This window comes from Crocodylus porosus, unplaced genomic scaffold (assembly GCF_001723895.1).
Source record: "Crocodylus porosus isolate Cpor-Errol unplaced genomic scaffold, CroPor_comp1, whole genome shotgun sequence".
Taxonomy (NCBI): Eukaryota; Metazoa; Chordata; order Crocodylia; family Crocodylidae; genus Crocodylus; species Crocodylus porosus.
In genome coordinates, this window is record NW_017728918.1 from 87,884,192 (window position 1) to 87,902,649 (window position 18,458).

At 44.5% G+C, this 18,458-nt stretch overlaps 1 protein-coding gene across 1 annotated transcript in view; it reads right to left on the reverse strand.

The window, feature by feature from the left end:
* Positions 1-18,458, reverse strand: part of AK9 (adenylate kinase 9) — a 171,706-nt gene that overhangs the window by 71,952 nt on the left and 81,296 nt on the right. Inside the window, exons 16-19 of the mRNA XM_019538185.1 lie at positions 12,458-12,614; positions 8,578-8,692; positions 7,658-7,731; positions 1,544-1,642 (exon numbers count right to left, since the gene is read on the reverse strand). Coding sequence (XP_019393730.1) covers positions 1,544-1,642; positions 7,658-7,731; positions 8,578-8,692; positions 12,458-12,614 — 445 coding nt within the window. The remainder of the gene's footprint in view (positions 1-1,543; positions 1,643-7,657; positions 7,732-8,577; positions 8,693-12,457; positions 12,615-18,458) is intronic.

The following is an 18,458-nucleotide window of genomic DNA, read 5'->3' on the forward strand; positions in this document are numbered from 1 at the left end:
CTGAAGGGAACCTGAGTTGAGGGGTGGGGGAGGTGTGGCCAGGCCCTGGTAAGCCACCAAGTATGATTGGGGAGGGTTTAAACCCCCACCCTGGCCTGCATGGTAACAGTGAGGGTGTGCCTGGAGGGGGAAGAGGGAAGCAGCCCTTGCCTGGTTTGTCCCTGAGCGGTGGGGGACATGGCCAGACACCGGCCTGGGCAGTGCCTCAGGTGAAGGTGGGGTGGGGGAAGTGAAAGGGATTAAATTCCCCTGCATTCCTTCTCCCACTGGCATGGGATGCCAAAAGGGGTCTGCCGGGCTTTCCCTCCCTCCCCCTGCTGGCTATTCAAGCGGTGGAGGGCATGGCCTCAGGCAAAGGCGGGGGAGGGAGGGGGATTAAAGCCCACTGGCACAGGTCCCCAGCTGGGGTCTGCCCAGCTTTCCCCCCCACCGAACACTTAAGTGGCAGGGGGCGTAGCCAGAGCTAGCCTGGGCCTCCCTCCCCTCCCTTCACCTGAAGCACCACCTGGGACAGCTCACTGCCTGGCGCCACACCTCCCACCACTCGAGCAGCCAGCAGCCAGGTAGAAGTTCCTGGCTGGGGTCCTGTGCAAGTGGGAGAAGGGAAGCAGGGGAGGTTTAATCCCCCATCCCTATACCTCACCTTCACCTGATGCACTGCCCATGACAGGTCTGGAATGCATCCAGCCATTTGAGCAGCCAGAAGGGGAGAAAGCCAGGCAGACCCTAACTGGAGTCCAATGTTGGTGGGAGAGTGGGGATTAAACCCCCTTCTCTGCCTTATCCTGCCCTCCCTGGCATGGATGTGGCCACACCCCTGCTCTCTCCTGCAGCAGGAAGCAGGGTCGGGGTGGGTGTCAGAAGGGTGGCAGCCCCCACCCATGCAGACCTGGGCTGGGGTCTTGTGTGCCATGGAGGGGTTTTAAACCCCCCTCCCTCCCCTCCAACTGAGGCTGCTGGCCCATGGCCCTGTCCCCTCCACTCTAGTGGGGAAAAGTCTAGTTGCTCCACCCCTGCCAGGCAGACTGGGTTGTATTCCCAGTCAGGTTTCCCACCCCCACCCCCTTGTCAGCCAACCCTTAATGCTCTTGCTAGACAGCAGAGGGGCAGAGCCAACCCTGCTCTGCTCAAGCAGACGGCAGAGCACAGCCCAGCCCAGCCCAGGGCTGCAAAGCATCCTGGGATGCTGGAGGACTTGATTTAATTTGAACCAGGAAGGGGTCTGGGACAGAAGTTCCATAAACCGGTTTGACCTAAATCAGTTAAGTCTGACACTACATTCAACCAGGTTTATCTTAAACCAGTTTGGCCATTTTGAAACTGGTTATGTGCACTGAACTTCTGTTCCATTACTGGTTTAAAACAGTTTCTCATCACTTAAACTTGTTTATGTGTAACTTCTGCCCCTAGCCTAAGAGATTAATAATATACTATAAATTATATCTGTGTGTGTCTGGGCACATACTTGACTGTGACTATTTATGTTGAATCTTGAACTGAAAAGAAAAAACAAGCAAGGAAATAAATGTTACACAAATCTAACCTTTAGGTTTAGGTTCTAGGAATTCCTCAGAAGCAGTCAGTTGTACCTCACTTATTTGTTCTGTTTCATGCAGGAGCTGCTCCTCCTGTTCCTCAATATCTGAGGACACAAATATAACAATTAATAACTTACACATACCCTACCTGTGTATGAAATAAGAGTGTCTATAGCACTATCACATTTTTGTGACCTGGTGCTAAGGCTGTACTTGACCAACAGCAAGCAGGGACTTAAGTTCCTGCTTAGATATTATATAACTTTACAGATAGAAGCAACAAAAGCAGATCTGAGAACTAACGAAGCAGTCATGCACTCTGACCAAGAGGCTATCAGGCTAAAGTAGAGAGAGAGAAAGAAGCACTAGAGGTACTTAAGGGTCCTAGGGTACAGTCTCCCTAACTTTATAACAAAATTACATCAAGAGGTAGCAGATGAGGTTAGGCAGCAGCTTGGGGAAGACTGGGTAATGTAGAGGTAGTTCAGACAGCAAGGAGCACCACAGACGCCCCTGGAGGCACAGGCGATGTGTAGAGGGGACACCGGGGGCACATGTCACGCCCTGAGATTGGCTGTTGCTGCTGCTGCCCACAGGCAGTCACCACTCACCCCTCCATGATGTATTTTGGGGGTGCTGGTTACAGCTGTGTTGGTCTAAGGACATAGACAGACAAGGTGCTTTGGGTAAATTATACCACATTTACCCAAAGCACTTTGTCTAACCATGACATAAGATTTCTGCATCATGAATGGGGAGTCCCCATTACCAGCTCCGGGGAACTGCTCCGTTCTCCAGCCCCCAGTCTTGTGCTTGGAGGATTATTGCAAAATCCATTGCATGAGGATCTATCACATGAGGATTCTAGTCTATTAGGCTTAGCGTAGTCCAGATCCAGGCTTAGTAAAAGGGGGTGGTGGGACCAAAGTGGTGTGCTCACGGACCGAAGCAGCGTGCTCACAGATTGCTACACCTTAGAGGGAACATTGCTTGAGGGTATTTTACTTCAAAACTACACCACCGCCATTTTCTGTGTGCTGATGTGCATTTCACCACTTATACAACTGCACGCAATGCAACACAGCGTGTGCCAGCTTATGGCACCAACCGGCCAGATCTCTGGCACATTGCGGGACAAAAAGTATGTGTATAGATGCCCTAGATGACTAGGTACAGTATGGGTGAGGTTATATATTTTATTCCATGTTTTTATAAAAAACCCGCCATGTTTCATTTTACTGTATTTACTTGAATCTAAGATGACCCTGAATTTAAGATGATTCCCCAATAATTAGATTCTATACATGGAAAATTTATAAATTTGTTATTATTTTCCGTGTAAAACATCTAATTATTGGAGGGTTGTCTTTAATTAATCACCTCCACTACTTCAGGGAGATAGACAATGTCGGGGGGTTGAAAGCTTGCCCCCTGCTTGTGCCTGCCCCCTTGCTACCTCTGCCTCCCCACTACCATGGGCTCCCCACTTCCTCCTGCACCCCTGTTGCCCCTTCTTCCCCTCCCCATAGCCTTTGTTCCCCCCTTTCCCTTCCCTCAGCCTCTGCTTCTACCTTCCCTCCAGCCTTTCCCCCCCACCCTTCCCTACTCAGCCTCTGCTTACTCTTAGCTTTGCTCCATACTGGCAGGCTTCATCCATGTTCTAGTCTTGGGCACTGAGAACAGCCCCAGCTCAGCCCATATGGCAGCTGTATGGCCTGCATGCCACTGATTTGGGACTGGGCTGGGGCTGTGCTTAGTGCCCCAGGCTGCTGCATGAACACAGTGAAACAAAGGTAAGTGCGGGAGAAAGAGGGGATGGTGGGGGAGCAGAGACTATGTGAGGAAGGAGGGGCAGCAGCTGTAGGGGAGAGGGGGGAGATGTTGGGGTCCAGAGGTGGCAGGGTGGGGAGGGAGCAGCAGTTGTGGTAGGGACTGAAGTCTGGGCAACAGTAGCTACCTGTTCCACCCACTGCCCCATATTTGATTCTAAGACAAGGGTTTTTTTCCCCATTTAACATGGGGGGAAAACCCCTCATCTTAGAATCAAGTACAGGGACAGTGGGTGGAACAGGTGCATTTCAGCACACTAAATGATTCCACCATAGGATAGTACTTGTCCTAGGCAGTACTGTCCTATGATGGATTCAATTAATTTACTGTGCCCTAATACAGGCACAAATGTAGATGGTGACACTTTACTGCAGAGCTAATTAGTCAACTCCGCAGTAAAGCACACGTGTAGATGCATCAAGAATATATCAAATTCTTTTAGAGATGCTGATGGCCACAGTAATTAAAAGATGTCATAATCTACTAAGAGAGACAACTGATTAGCTTGGAAAAGGCTAGTGGTCAGTGTAGCAGCTCCCTCCACATTTAATTCACTGATTGAGAGAAAACCTAGTATAAGTCCATTGACTTCAGTGGACATACAACTGGAATTCATGTGCCCTGCTAGCTGCAGGAACTGGCCTAGTGTGTGGTGACCACACGGAGCTAAGTGGGGGCCTGCTGGCCCTGGGGCTGCTTGTGCCACCTGGCAGCCAGGCGGCACTAGCAGCCCCAAGGCCAGCAGGACCCGGGTCGGCTCTGCGCAGTCTCTATGCTCTGCGCCAGGGAACACGAGCCGCCTGGGGCCAGCAGGATGCAGATCAGCTGCGCACAGTCTCCACATGTCAGGCTGGACCGGGGAGCATGAGCTGCCCGGGGACCATACAGCTCATGCTGCCTGGCCCAGCTTGGCGTGGTGCGGTGGACGGGGACCATGTGGAGCTGAGCTGTGTCCTGCTGGCCCCAGGTGGCTCGTGTTCCCTGGCCTGGCCCGGTGCATGGAGACCACGTGGAGCTAAGCTGGGTCCTGCTGGCCCTGGGGCTGCTTGTACTGCCCGGCTGCCAGGTGGCACAAGCAGCCCCAGGGCCAGCAGGAACCAGAGTGGCTCTACATGGTCACTGCACACCGGGCCAGGTCCTGCAGCTATAGGAAGGGCCCAGCCACAGCAGGACCCAGCGCAGCATAAGGGAACCGCATGCCACGCCGGCTCCTGTCAGCATGGGTCAGACCCCAGGGCTCCTGCCTCTGCCCCCTGTGCCTGTGGGGATGTGAGGACCTGGCCCAGCCCCATGTGGCTCGCTAGTCCGGCCTTGCACCAGAGCGGGTCACAGGGCTCTGGGAGGTGCAGCTCCTGTGCATGCCTCCCAGAGCCACGCGACCCACTCCAGTGCAAAGCCAGACTAGCAAGCCTCAGGGATCTGGGCCCAGCCTGGCTGGGCTGCAGAGAGGCCCCAGGATCCAGCTGGACCTGGCACGCGGTCCCTGCATGCCACACTAGGTCCTGTTACCATGGGCCCAGCCTGGTTGGGCTGCAGAGGGGGTCCCAGGACCCGGCTGGGCCTGGCATGCAGTCCCCATGTGCCACACCGGGTCCTGCTGCCACAAGCCCAGCCCAGCTGGACAGCAAGAGCAGCCACAGGGCTGGCAGAACCAAACTGAGCTCGGCGCATGGTCCTACCATGGCTGCTGTTAAAGGTTAGTTATGGGCCCTGGGCAGGGGGACTGGGGCCCTGTGAGGGGCAGGGGGTGTGGCCCTCCAGGGGGAGCTGGGACCCTGGGCAGGGGAGCATGCCATGTGCTGCGTGTGTGGGGGGGCTGCACCCTGTGGGGGCCAGGGGACCCACCCCACCTGAGCAGCCCCCACACAAGGTTCCCCACACTCGCAGTGCCCTCAGCAACTGTCCCACTCCTACCCACAGACCAACCCACATCCCTTATCACCCCCTTTCTATAAACACTACATCCCCCCATCACACACCCATCATGAAGAAAACCAGAAGCACAGATCAATATATATAGGTATTTAGAATTTATTTTTGCATGATGATAGAGACACTGGTAGGCTTCCAAACTGCTTTAACATTGTAAATATTCCAATAAAGCATTACCCAACTTATCACTGTCTCCCTCTCTCGTGTGTGTGTGTGTGTGTGTGTGTGTGTGTGTGTGTGTGTGTGTGTGTGTGTGTGTGTGTGTGTGTTTTAAATGTGGAAGAACATGGATTTGGGGTTATTTTAAAAAATGGATTTGGGATGCTGTTGCAGCAGTCCAGCTGGCACAAGGGGTAGTGTCCCCAGGTATCAATTGGCTGGACCCCAGAAGCTCCAGAGAGCAAATAGCCCCAAGCTGCTTGCCAGGGCAGCTTTTTGTATGGATGGGGCCAGGACAGGGCAGCCTTTTATACTGCTGGGGACAGCACAGGTGCTGGCCCCAGGCTCTAGCTCCCCATGGCTGCAGATCCAGGAGGAGCCAGGCACAGTTATTTTGCCCTAAGTGGCACAATTTGCTCCACACCGAAGTGCATGTCTGAGCACGTGCGCTGAGGCAAAAAGCCCCGACTCAAATTTGTAGCACTTCTATTTGAGCTGCTGTAAGTGCATGTGCTTGCATGTGTGGATGCGCCCAGAGGGATCACTTTTCCCTCTTTGTGATACCATAGCCACTGGATCATTTCTAGCAATAATCTTAACTCTTTTTATGACTGATCCACTCTGAGTTTCAAGAAGAGTAGGAAACTTCAAGCTGGTTTTAAACTCTGCAACTTAATCCTGGTGCCCTCTCGCTGCCTTTCCCCAGCCTGCAGCCCCATGATTTTCAAGCAAGAAAGGCTTACAAACAAGTTTGATTTAAATTTATCTTTCAATTCATACACAATTTCCCCCACTTTTCTCTCAGCTCTACCCAGAACAAATGCTGTGGGTACTCTGATGTGAGTTGCTCCCCTAATGTATCACCAATGCATCATGGGGTGGGGCATGTGCCTCTCCAGTTTTCTGCACCGGCAGCAGGACATGGGCCACGGGGCTGCAGCCTGCAGGAGCGGGGGTGGTGGCGACAATGTGATTTCTGCACTAACAACAGGGCATGGGACTACAGCCCAGCCAGACCCAATGCTTGACAGCATCAGGGGCAGTGGTAGCAGTGGTGTGGAGTTGTGTCCTGCCACTGTGGTGGTGCAGAGCTGTACCCCATACACTGTTAGTGCTTACATGCCAGCTATGAGCTGATGTAGGGTACTGTGCTATGGCTGACTGGAAATTCTGTGGAGAGTTAGTTCAGATAAAAAAATTCAACTTTTTTACTGAATAAAATAGGAAAATGAATAAGGATACAGGATCCCCTGTTATTTACTTTGGCAAATTAATATTTTGTGCTGTTCCCATATTTCCAGTTTTCACTGTATTGATGACTGTAGCTGAAAAATGGAGGCTATTGTAGGGAAGCTGTTGTTCAAAACAAAAGACGACAATTCGAGTTTGTAAAAACTGAAAAGATACAGGAGCGGGCTTTGGTTTGTAGGGTACACCCACAAACTGAATGTTGCTGCTAATGGTCCCAATTCATGAGAAGAAACTAAACACCCATTTAATAATGTGTTAATCTTGTACTACAAGTTAAGCGCATATTTAAGTATTTTGCTGCATAAATATACTTCCCCAAGTCAAAGCCAGATGATCAAGTATGAAATAGTTAGTAGCTAACATTAAAGCTATTGTCCTAAAATGTTGAAATCCATACTCAGCAGAGGTGACTGGAAGCAATTCACACTTCCTAAAAGCTACCATTAAGTGAGGCATTGATTACATTAGTTTACCTTATTTCAACCAGGGTAGTATACATCCTTTTGAAGATTTAATATTAGATATGTGGAAATATCTGATTAAAGCCTTCTAAATACCTAGGCACTGTAAGGTGAAAAAAATCAAATGACCTTCAACAGGCAGATGGTATATTGATATAGTTTCCTGATAGAGTCTGATGAAGCTAAGAGTTTCAAGTCATTCCAAGATAGTAAGTAACCAGTATAGCTAAAACAGAAGAGTCTAAAAGTTGAGTATAACTCTGGATGGATCATAACAAAGACTTATGAGGCTAGAAACAGAAAACAGACTGTCACAGAAAAAAATATTCCTGAGACAGTCAATGGTTTCAACGAAAATAATGTGAAATACTTAATTACTCAGATGTTGTATGACTAAAAATGTAAGCTAAAGCACAAGATCCGCATCTGTAAAATTAGTTTAAAACATGTGTTACTAAATTGAAATTTATTTGAAATTATACTTGCCTCCATACTTTTCTCCAACAGACTCCATAGCTTGCTGTTCTTCTCGCAATTTCAGCATCTGTTGCAGTTCTTTTCTGAAATCAGAAGAATTTCTACATGTTAATATTTGCATAAATTTGATTGAACCAAGTTACTAATGCATTAAATGTAAATAGATATATGGAAAAATATAATGAAGTTTAAGATACAGTTTAGTAAGCTTGCTTTTTCAAAGTGATTTATAATAAAAAAATTAAAGATTCTTTGGTCTTGTACAGACACTCCTAGAAGAGTTGCTGTTCTCCTAGGAGAAACCAAAGTTTACAAATATTCAGGCTTTTTCTCTCACAGTAAGACTGGCCACTCCAGGAGAAGGGCCAGAGTACACATATCAGAATCAGAGATAGTTTTAACCCTTTCACAGTCACTGCCAAAATGGCAGTAGCTTTTGGCTGCTTGGCCACTGACAATTTTTCAGTGGCTATGAGAAAGTTAAACCGAAGCTTCTGGCTGAGGAGCCAGGTTGAGCAGCGACACTGAAGAGTATACTTTGGCTCTGTGGTCAGCATTTATCCATAATGCTGGAAAAATCTTTTTTTTAATCCTGCCACCCATGGGCTATGTGTTGGGGGCATAGGGAGGCACATGCCTTCCCCAGATTTCTGTGCGGATAGCGGGGCATGGGGCTGCAATTTGGCTGGAGCCAGGGCCCAGCAGCAATAGGGATGGCAGTAGTGGCACAGTATTTGCAGTGGTGGTGATGGCAATGGTGATGCAGAATTGTGCCCCCCCACACTTACATGTTGTCTGTGCTGCTACTAAAACAAAGTGTATGCCTTATCTGGGGGAGGGAGGAGGAGAAAGAAGAGCCTGCAAGAAAGATGGTATATTATATCAAATATGAATTTTATTTTTAAGTGCTTGGACATGTTATATTTTACCTTGCTTCATCTTCCTGTTGTTTCTTTTTTAATGCTTCCTCTTTTAGTCTGTTAAATATCTTAGAATTAATTTCATCCTTATTTGCTAAATAGAGTCTATGCAGTAAACATATTCCTGCAAAACAAATATACAAAAGTAATTTATTTGTTATAACAGTCATATCTTAGAACCAACATGCTTTTAAGATATAAAAACTATTTCATAAATGGTTGACAACTTAGACCCCACTTCTTTAAATTCTAGAAAAGGAAGATATACCAATGAAAATGTCAATTACAATCTTAATTTTGAAAATGTTAAAACTTTATTGTCTATTACAAGAACCTCATAAGGTTAGTTTAGCACAGTAGAAGCTCTGAAGGGGATAGGTGGAGCGAGGTGTTGAATTTTTTTGTATATCACACACACATTTATGAAAAATGGAATAGCTATATATCGTGAAGTTGTGCCCTTGGATTTAAAGAATTAAAACAAAGCTAAATAAAAATATAGAAACAAATGAGTTTATTGTACTGTTTTAAGATATAAACAAATATATTCTCAATTCTGCAAAATATTTTGTCCCATATGAGCGAAGATCTGCTGGTTTAGAACAGCTTTGAGTAATTATCTAGTGAACAGACTCTAAGTGCTATGAAAATTTAAACTCTAGAAGTGGATATTTTTCATTTTATTCCTTAAAACAAGTAGGTAGACCAGAATTAGTAAAATTTCCACAAGCAAAAAGATTTTTAAAAAACCAAATTCTCACAAACACAGACTTAAGAGACAGGAAATCCTTAGTTAAGCCTTAGTTCATAGCATCTGCTTGAATTAGGCTACTGCCTGTACCTCCAACACCAGAATACAGAGGATAGAACTTCAAAGAGAAGGGAAGGAGAAATGGGTTGTGGAATCGGTATGTTCAGTTCAAGCATGTTGGAAGGTCATACTTATAGTAAGCTAACTAGCCATTCTTTCTTCAAATGTGGTATCTACCCACATACAACACAAACCTTTTTTCTCTAAAATCAGCCCTGCAAAATTGGGGTGCAGGTCTTAAGTGGGGAACATGATTTTTTTCCTTCACTGCAGTGGTGCTTGAACGACTGACAGAATGGCTACCACATCACCGGGGATACACAGGCAGAAGGTCAGAAGGTTAACACTTAACTCTAGCAACCACTAAGGAATTTGCTATAGCATGAAAGCTTGTTTCTGAAGCAGCCATTCCACTGGTTCAGGGCAAGTGAGCTTTAGCATACAGTCTGTAACATCTTGATAAGGCTTGTGTATGAACAACACTTTATTTATTATCTCCCTCCTGGAAAGAAATATTTATTTACAGTAGGAACTAGCAATCTTCCTACTGCCCTGCAAGGATCTGGGGCCTAGCCTTATTGCTGTTCTGCCACATCAGAAAGTTCCTGCCGCTTCACCCACACTGTATCCTGAGATGCCACACTACCTGGAGGACTTATTCTATATTATACAGTGTGCCATGACTCTGGAAAAATCTCTTTTTGTACATTCTGCCTTCCAAAATAAAAGTGCGTCTTACCTGGTGGGGTTTGTGGTATGTATGAAAATAGGCTACATGCACACATTTATCTTGTTCACTGGTGATTGGCAAGCCATTTGCCCCTGAAAGTGGTGCAATCCCAGAATGCATATAAATAAGGATTTAAGAACTGCTCCACCAAACTGAACATCTGATTTAGAAGCTGTGACCAAAGATTAATTGCTAATAAAACATTGATTTGGCTCCAAATGACTGCCCTGCAAATATCTAATACTGATGTTTTATTAAAACAGGATGCTGATGTAGCTTGTCTTCTAGTTGAGTGAACTCTCATACTGAATAAAGGAACCACATTAGCATTTCCCTTTGATTTGCTAGCATAGGCTCAGATAATCTGAATATATCCTACTTATGGATCTCTTCCTACTACTCAGATAGTAAAAGGTGCCCTTTAATCTCCAAAGTATGTCATTTAAATTTTTTTCACTCATGAATTAGGCTTAGGAAAAATGCTGGTAGATGGATATATTAACAGGAAAATCTGATCCCACCTCTGGGATGAAATTAGAGTGTGTGATGTCATTGTAACTGTCCCTACAAGAAAAATTCTGAAAGGGATTGTGCCATAAGAGCCTGAATTTCACATATTAATCATGCCAAATGTTTGCTGCACAAATATACTGTTCATCATGTGAAGAAAGAGTCTAACTGACATTCTGAGAATGAAGTCCTTTTGACTTAAGAATGATAGGCTTTATTTCCATAATTCTATGTCCCAAATTTGGGAAAGCAATGCTGTACCTGTAAAAATCGCATGGGCTCTGCCTTGTTTCAAGGAATTAGAAAACCCTTTATTTTTTTTAGAGCTGGTGCTCTTCCTTCTTTAACTGTAAAAAGAAGTTCATCTGAGGGATTCTCCATTCACCTCCATACCTAAGATACATCCATGTCATCATCATGTGGAAACATGGGAAGGATCTCTAGAGCAGTGGCAGCCAAGCTTTTCGGTATGTGTGCTACAAATTAAGATCTCCCGCCCCCCTGTGCCACTCTGATTCCCCACCTCCCAGAGACGCATCTGATTGAGTTCGCACTCTGAGGCACTGGAATGGAAGCAGGGGAGTGCAAAGCTCTGGCGAGAGACACACAAAGTGCAGCAGGTGTAACAGCTGCAAGATGAGATGTTACCACTAATAGTCAGGTTAACATCTCCCTGGACTTGCAAAGGTTTCAATTTTGTATCATGAGTGAGGATCCAAAGCTCTCAATTTAGTAGCAGCTGCAGGGCCAGGGAAGGGCTAACTTAGCTCTTAGTGGTGACACCTGACACCTCCACATAGTAACATTCTGCCCTGCGGTGTCGGAAATCAACCAACAACCACTACAGCTACTGCTTTGCCACTAGGTCCCATCCAGGTCCATGGTCTACAGCCAAGATGTACATTACAAACATGTGCTCCAATCCCACAGACAAGGATGCCCACCTTAGGCATCTATGACAGGATTTTCCATACTTGTAACACAATTTCCAAACCATAGCTACTCAAATCAACAGATCCAGACTCAGACTCTGCTTATTTTTGCTACAATACCAAGTCCATGGCAAGGATAACAGAATCTCTCTGGGCACATCTACACTTGCTGATTTAAAGTGCATTAGATAGTTTTAAGGTGCATTACGGATGGGTTTGAGAGATCCAGAGTTTCTGCTTGGAGGTATAAGTACTTATTAATAATACTTGATTTCTTATAGCACTTTAAACCAGAAACTGAGGCACAGAGAAGTCACTAAGCAGGCCACTTGCAAAGCTGCAAAAAGACTCACTAGTAACAAACCCTAATCCAGTGTTCTGTCTACTAGAGCAGGGGTCATCAGTGTATGGCCCACTGGCTGGGTCCAGTCTGCCACTGGATCTGCCCCACAGAGCTTCCAACCTGGTCCCTGCTGCCAGCTGTGTTGCTTCTCTCTGTTGCCCGTGCTGTGGCAGCAGGGTTTGAAGCACCAGCCTATTTTATGCCCAATCTGGGTTGACCCAGCCTGTTATTACAAAACCTTGCTGATTGCTGCATTACATACCACACTTTCTCCTGTAAATAGGAGCCTGAACAAATTTTCACCTCAAAGTTTTTAGAAAATGCTCATACTTTCTCTTCTATTGTCAGCCCTAAACCATAGCAAACAGATTCTGACCATCCTTGTTAATCCCTTTGTTGTCTGCTTATTTTTGATATTGACCGCTATAAGACAGTAAGTGGGACACAAGCATGCTTCAACTCTGGTATTTCTAATAAGTGTGTCTTACACACAGACAATGACATTGAAAGAAAAAAAAGGGGAGATTTTAATTTTTGTATTTCATTAGTAAATATTTACTAACCATTATTTTCAGAATTCTTCAGGCAGATCACAACATCAGGTAAGATTCCCTTTTCTGATAAGACTGACCAATGTGCTGAGGATATAGGATAGTTATCCACTACCCATCCTCCTTTTTCAGGAGCACCAGGATACCTGTCTTTATTCGTCTTAGTGAGCTGTTAGGAAACATTAGATTAAGCAGCACAACAAAATTATGCAAGTACAAGCAGATCTGTGAACTGTTTAAAATATAGTAGAACTTTATTCACAGACAAGCAATATTGTTTTCTTCTTTATCAATGGTGTCCATAAGTCCCTACTTGTGAAAGTTACTAAGCAAATATTATCCTGAAGGTAACCTAAAAAATCCAAGTTAATAAGAAATCATGTGATGAGTCTTCTAAGGTAAACATCTAATCTAACCTCAGAATCTTATCTCAGAGTCTAGTGTTGCTCATAAAAACTGTTAATTAAATGTCATGGTATGATGTTGCAGATTTCCAAAATAATGAAATGGTCAAGCAATACATTAAGCAGCCACAGCTTGTAGCTTTTAAGTAAAATGAACACAACTATTCTGGGAAAAGAACACCAGTTTCCTTATTAATAATTGATATTTACATTCAGAATATCCAATTATTGATGCTTTAACACAGGGAAGAGATTATTTAAATCAAAGTGATTAAAATCAGTAAGCATCAAACCATGATTAAAATGACTTATTTTAATTTTGTTTTATATTTGTATTTTTAAGTTTCCTAAAAAAGGCTTATTTCAATATAGGTAACTTTTAAACATGTGTAGCACATTCTCACTCAGCTCTTTATTTTTCTTGGGGCATACTAACTCCCACATGGGAAACAATGTCCATAACAAAACTAATACTTAACAGACAACCATACAACCAGCAGATGGTTAACACCTAGCTACCATCCTTTCTCAGACAGGGAGAAAGGATGCCAGGGCTTCACTTAGTGCTCCCTCTCTTACCACCTCCCTCTTCCCTCTATCCTCTAGCTCCTCTTCCTGGGAGTTTTTAACTTCGTCCCAGCCAGACACTGACTGCTGTCAGCTGCCACCCATCCACAAAGCAGGCATGTTATCACTTTTAATCACCCGCAGCTGTGCTCCCACCACTGAGCCACACACTGGCTTACAATGTGAATTTGCAACTAAACATAACCTTTACACTAAATTTAACACCTTTTACTAACCAGAAAGTAAAATGTATCTATGCACATTTACTCAGCAATTATATAGCTTAATATACATTTATTTATATTCTTAATTTTAACATATTTTTACATGAGAAAATGATAAAAATGCATTTTTACTAGGGTTTTTTTTTTAAATTTATCACTTCTGTCAAACTCTTTTGGCAGGAAAGTAAAATTCAAATTAAAAGAGTACAAACAACACTTACATTTTATTAGCTAAATAAAACTACTTTAAATGAGCTGTATATATTTTTTAAAAGGCTATCAAAATATATTTTGCATTTAAAACTGATTTATTAATCAAAGAAACTATTATCCATAGGTAATTAATTGAACAGAATGTGTTTGGTGACCAGGGTCTTCAAGAGGTTAGAACTAATAGATCTCATCCTCGCATATCTTGGATTTGTTTTTTCCCCCCCAAATTGTAAGATGAAAACAATATTTGTACTGTAATTCCCAATCAGTTTCTCAACTTTAATTTTAGTTTAATCATTAAACTAAATTAGTTGAACAAACTGAAATGAAAAAATAATTTTATTGCACCTGTGTAGGATGCTGTTTGTTGCTGGCTGGAGCAACTTGCACATGGGGCCCCGACATTGTGGGGTATTGCACATTGTGAAATGGCCCCTGCTGTGGGGAAAAACGGCCTGGGGAAGGGTGCTGACAAGGAGAACTTGCCTTTAGGTCCTGGAGTGGAGAAACAAGAGCAACACGCACCACCAGCGCTTCTTTTTAGAAGCACCTGCTCCCTGCGCATTGGAAGACACTCAGGGAGTGACATCATAAAGATGCGTAGGGAGGGAGAGAGAGTGGGGGGGATACAAACTGGGAAGAGACCTGCCAAATTGGAAGAGCAGCATAGAGGCTGCTCTGTGAGCCACTGCACACAGGCTCTGACCCCAACACAGGCTGCAGAGCCTATCTGGAGCTGCAAGAAGGGTCCTGAGCCTCACAGGGCTGAAGATACAAAATCCAAGGTTTAGCCCAGAGAGGCTCATTGGGAGAGGGCTTGGATGAGACATCAAGAAAGCAGCAGGCAACCAGTTAAAAGAATGCAATAACTGAAAAGCCCAGAAGGCTAGAGGGTTGTCACAAAGGGACACAAATCAGAATCTCGTGAAGTGCCAGATAGCTGGTGATGTGAGACAACAAATTTAATTGCCCTGGTATAAGTTTCTTTTCTTCTTCTCCAGCGCACTAAAAGGCTGATGCCAGAACAAGGTGTATATGTATAGTGATAAATTGATTTCATTTATTTGAGTATTGTCAAGTATCTATTGTGGACTAATAAGGCGGATACCAATTTATAATTATTTGATTGGCCAACTGACTTGCTTGACTGTACCCTGCTATGGGGGGCGGTAGGCCAGGTTGTCACATATCATATGGGTGAATACCACTTAAGCTATCATCTGGTTGGTGTGTGGAAGAGGTGTAGTGAAGGTGAAGCCTTAGAAAACACGCCAAGAAAGGAGAACCATGTATTTAAAGCAACTGTCATCACCCATTATTGGAACCTCCACCTCTGTATAATTTTATTTTGTAGATCATCAAGTTGTGGCAGGAGAACAGAGAGGCATTGTGTCTCCCCTCCTTTTGGCAAAGTCCAGGAGGGCCACACTAGTTTAGTAAAAAAGATGGTTCAGTACTTCAGCAAAACTAGTTCCTGGTGTTTAGCCAATGACTCCTACTGATTCAGTGGTCTGGTTTACTTCAAAACTTCAGGAGCAACATGAAATGCTTGAATGTTATTTTTAACTTTGTTTTTTAATAGATTACAGTAAACTTAGGCCTTATAATAAGTTGCCATAGTTTCAAATTTACTTATAACCAGGCTGATTTTTAAAGAAAAAAATAAATTATCCTAAATATATTAAAATAATTAAAATAAAATCTCTTTCAAAATATTTTTAATCTTCATTTTAACCTTTGAAACAGGTTGGTTCTTGAATCTAAAATACAAGATGACATGGCTGTCTCTTAATTACTTTATTCCTGATCAAAACATAGCTTAGCATAGGACAGACTCTTCAGATATGAGAGAGCAGGAAACTGACTTTTTTATAAACAATTCAGAAATTATATTTTTAACAACATTAGATGATGACTCTTGTAGAGCAACCACTTCCATTAGGCTTTGACTAATTATTTGTGTACAATGCAGGCAATTATATTACATAGAAATAGGAAGTTGAGGCTGGAGAATATTGGAAACCTCAGAGTCAAAACTAGGAAACTAGTCAAAGAATTTCTTGAGGAAGATGAGAAATGACTTTACAGCAGGGGCGGGCAATTATTTCGGGCAGAGGGCCACTTACTGAGTTTTGGCAAGCCATCAAGGGCTGCATGACAGGCAGCCCAGGGCATATAAATATTAATTTTCTAAATTTTTTAGGGGCCCTGTGGGCTGGATAGAATGGCCTGGCAGGCTGCATCCAGCCCCGGGGCTGCATTTTGCCCATCCCTGCTTTACAGGATTCAAGCACATTCTTATTTAAATGAGAAGAGAGAGGGAGAAAAAATTGATTTCTGAAAGTTCAGGAGTGATCTCATTAATAAGGTCAATAAAGTTTAGCTTAATAATGAAGTTCTATTTTTGATTTTACTAGACCTAACATTATTTCATATCTGTTATGAATCTGGAAGTAAATTTCACTGTTGACTTCATTGTTGATAAATGTTGTCATCATCGGCAATCCCTGGATATGATGATGAAAGTATTCTAGTACATAGGGAAGTCATCAGTGAGTCTGGAGATGACTGAGGAGGCCAATCCAAATACTCTCATGTCTGACTGTAGCCATGGCATAAAGGTTCAGAAGGATGGAGTGAATCCTGGTGATGTTGGGTCACAGCCTTTTCCCTTTATCCCTCTTGCCTAATCATCTTCATAGTGAGGTAAGTTTGTGCAAAATGGTCGATGCCTTGTCATACTTTACAGTGCCACTGGGGACCATTCAGTGCTCAGATCTCTCAGGTATTGATGTTAATATCACATTTCTTCAGACTGACCTCCAAGGTGTCCTTGAATCTCTTCTTTTACCCATCTCTAAACAGGGTTCACTGGTGAGTTGGGAATATAGGGCCTGTTTCAGGAGTTGGCTGTCAAGCATCCTTGGGTGTTTGTAGATGACACTTCAAAGCGGATTTAAAGCCAGTTAAATGCCTTTTGCACTGCTTTAATGGCATTGTTGTTTGCACATTCAGTGGTGTATTGCATGTTAATTCCAGCTGTTGTAGCACATTCAGTGGTATAATGTACCTTAAATGATGTTGGGATGCAGCAAATGACTTTGGGGTACTGCAAAGTAAAACACCTTTGAGGAGTTTTAGTTTCCTACCCTACAGCAAGGGAGGGAAGCACCAGGCTCCGTGTGGCTCAGGGGCTGTGCAGACAGACTGTGCAGGCAGCCTGGCAGCAGCCCAGGAAGGCAGGCTCCATAGAAGTGGCAGGGAAAAAGTGGCAAGCCTGATGTTTTTTCCCCCCTTGGAGCCTTCCTGCCTGCCTGAGCTGCACAGGGGCCTGGTGCTTCCCTCCATGGCTGCAGTGCTCCCTGGGGCTGCCTGAGCCAGGTAACTGCAAAGGGAGAGGGAGGGCTGCCGCCTGGAAGTGGGGGGTTGCTGCTGTCATGGCCGCTGCTTTCTACATTTTAAAAAGGATATGTTAAAAACTGGAGCAATTTCAGGGAAAAAATGATACAAAGGTTAGAGAAAATGTCTTGTACTTAGAAACCTGAAAACAAGACTGAGAGGTGTCCTGATTGTAGTGTACAATAATCTTAACAGGGAGAAAGTGGGTATGATAGAAGTTTTTATTGTAGTGGAGAAGGCCATATAAGGAACCAAAGGATAACAAGTTAAAGCCAAAAAAAAATAAAATGAGAAATTGGGATTTGTAAGAGCAAAGGTGATAAACTATTGAAACAAACTAACAAGGGAAGTAGTAAATTCATCATTTCTTGATTGTTTTAAATAAGGATGGGAAAATTTGGTTCTAGAAGATATGGTTAATAGGGCTGTGCAAAGCTTTGGTTGCTGATTCGATTTGGAGGAGATTCCGCCCAATTCAGCGGCCAAATCTCCAAATCCAAGTTGAATTAGGAGACCCACTAATCTCTCCAAATTGAATTGGAGGCTTCTGATTTGATTTGGAGAGATTCAGACAGATTCAATGATTCAGACATAGACATAGTTTATATGTTTTTTTTTTTACATACCTCAAGGTACCAGGTGGCTCGTGAAAGCTGAGAAGGTGGGGCTGATGAAGGTTTCACAGGAGTGCAGGGGGATCCCCAGCATGCTTGGTGGCTGACCTGGAAGTGGATCAGAAGCACTCCTGGTCCACTTCCGGGTCCACCACAGAGTGTCGGGGGACCCCCCCCTCCTGCTCCCTGGTTTGGTAACTGGTGCTTCCTGGGTCTGGGGGCGCACCAAGGGTTGCCCTGTGGCTGATTGCTGAGCCAGGGGACATGGGGGGATCCCTCACACACTTGGCAGTAGACTCAGAAGTGGACTGGAAGTACTTCTGGTCCACTTCTGCGTACACCACCAAGCACGCAGGGCCCCCCCCCCACATGCTCCTGTGGGACGCTCCCTCCTCCCCACCATCTCAGTGTTCACGAGCCATGCCTGGTACCTCAAGGTATGTAGAAAAAAACATATAAAGCTGTTTCTATGGCTGAACAGCTGATTCTCTGAATCAGAATCAAATCTTCAGATATTTCATAGACATCAGGGCTGGAAGGGACCTCGGGAGATCATCGAGTCCAGCCCCCTGCCCAAAGGGCAGGACGTCAG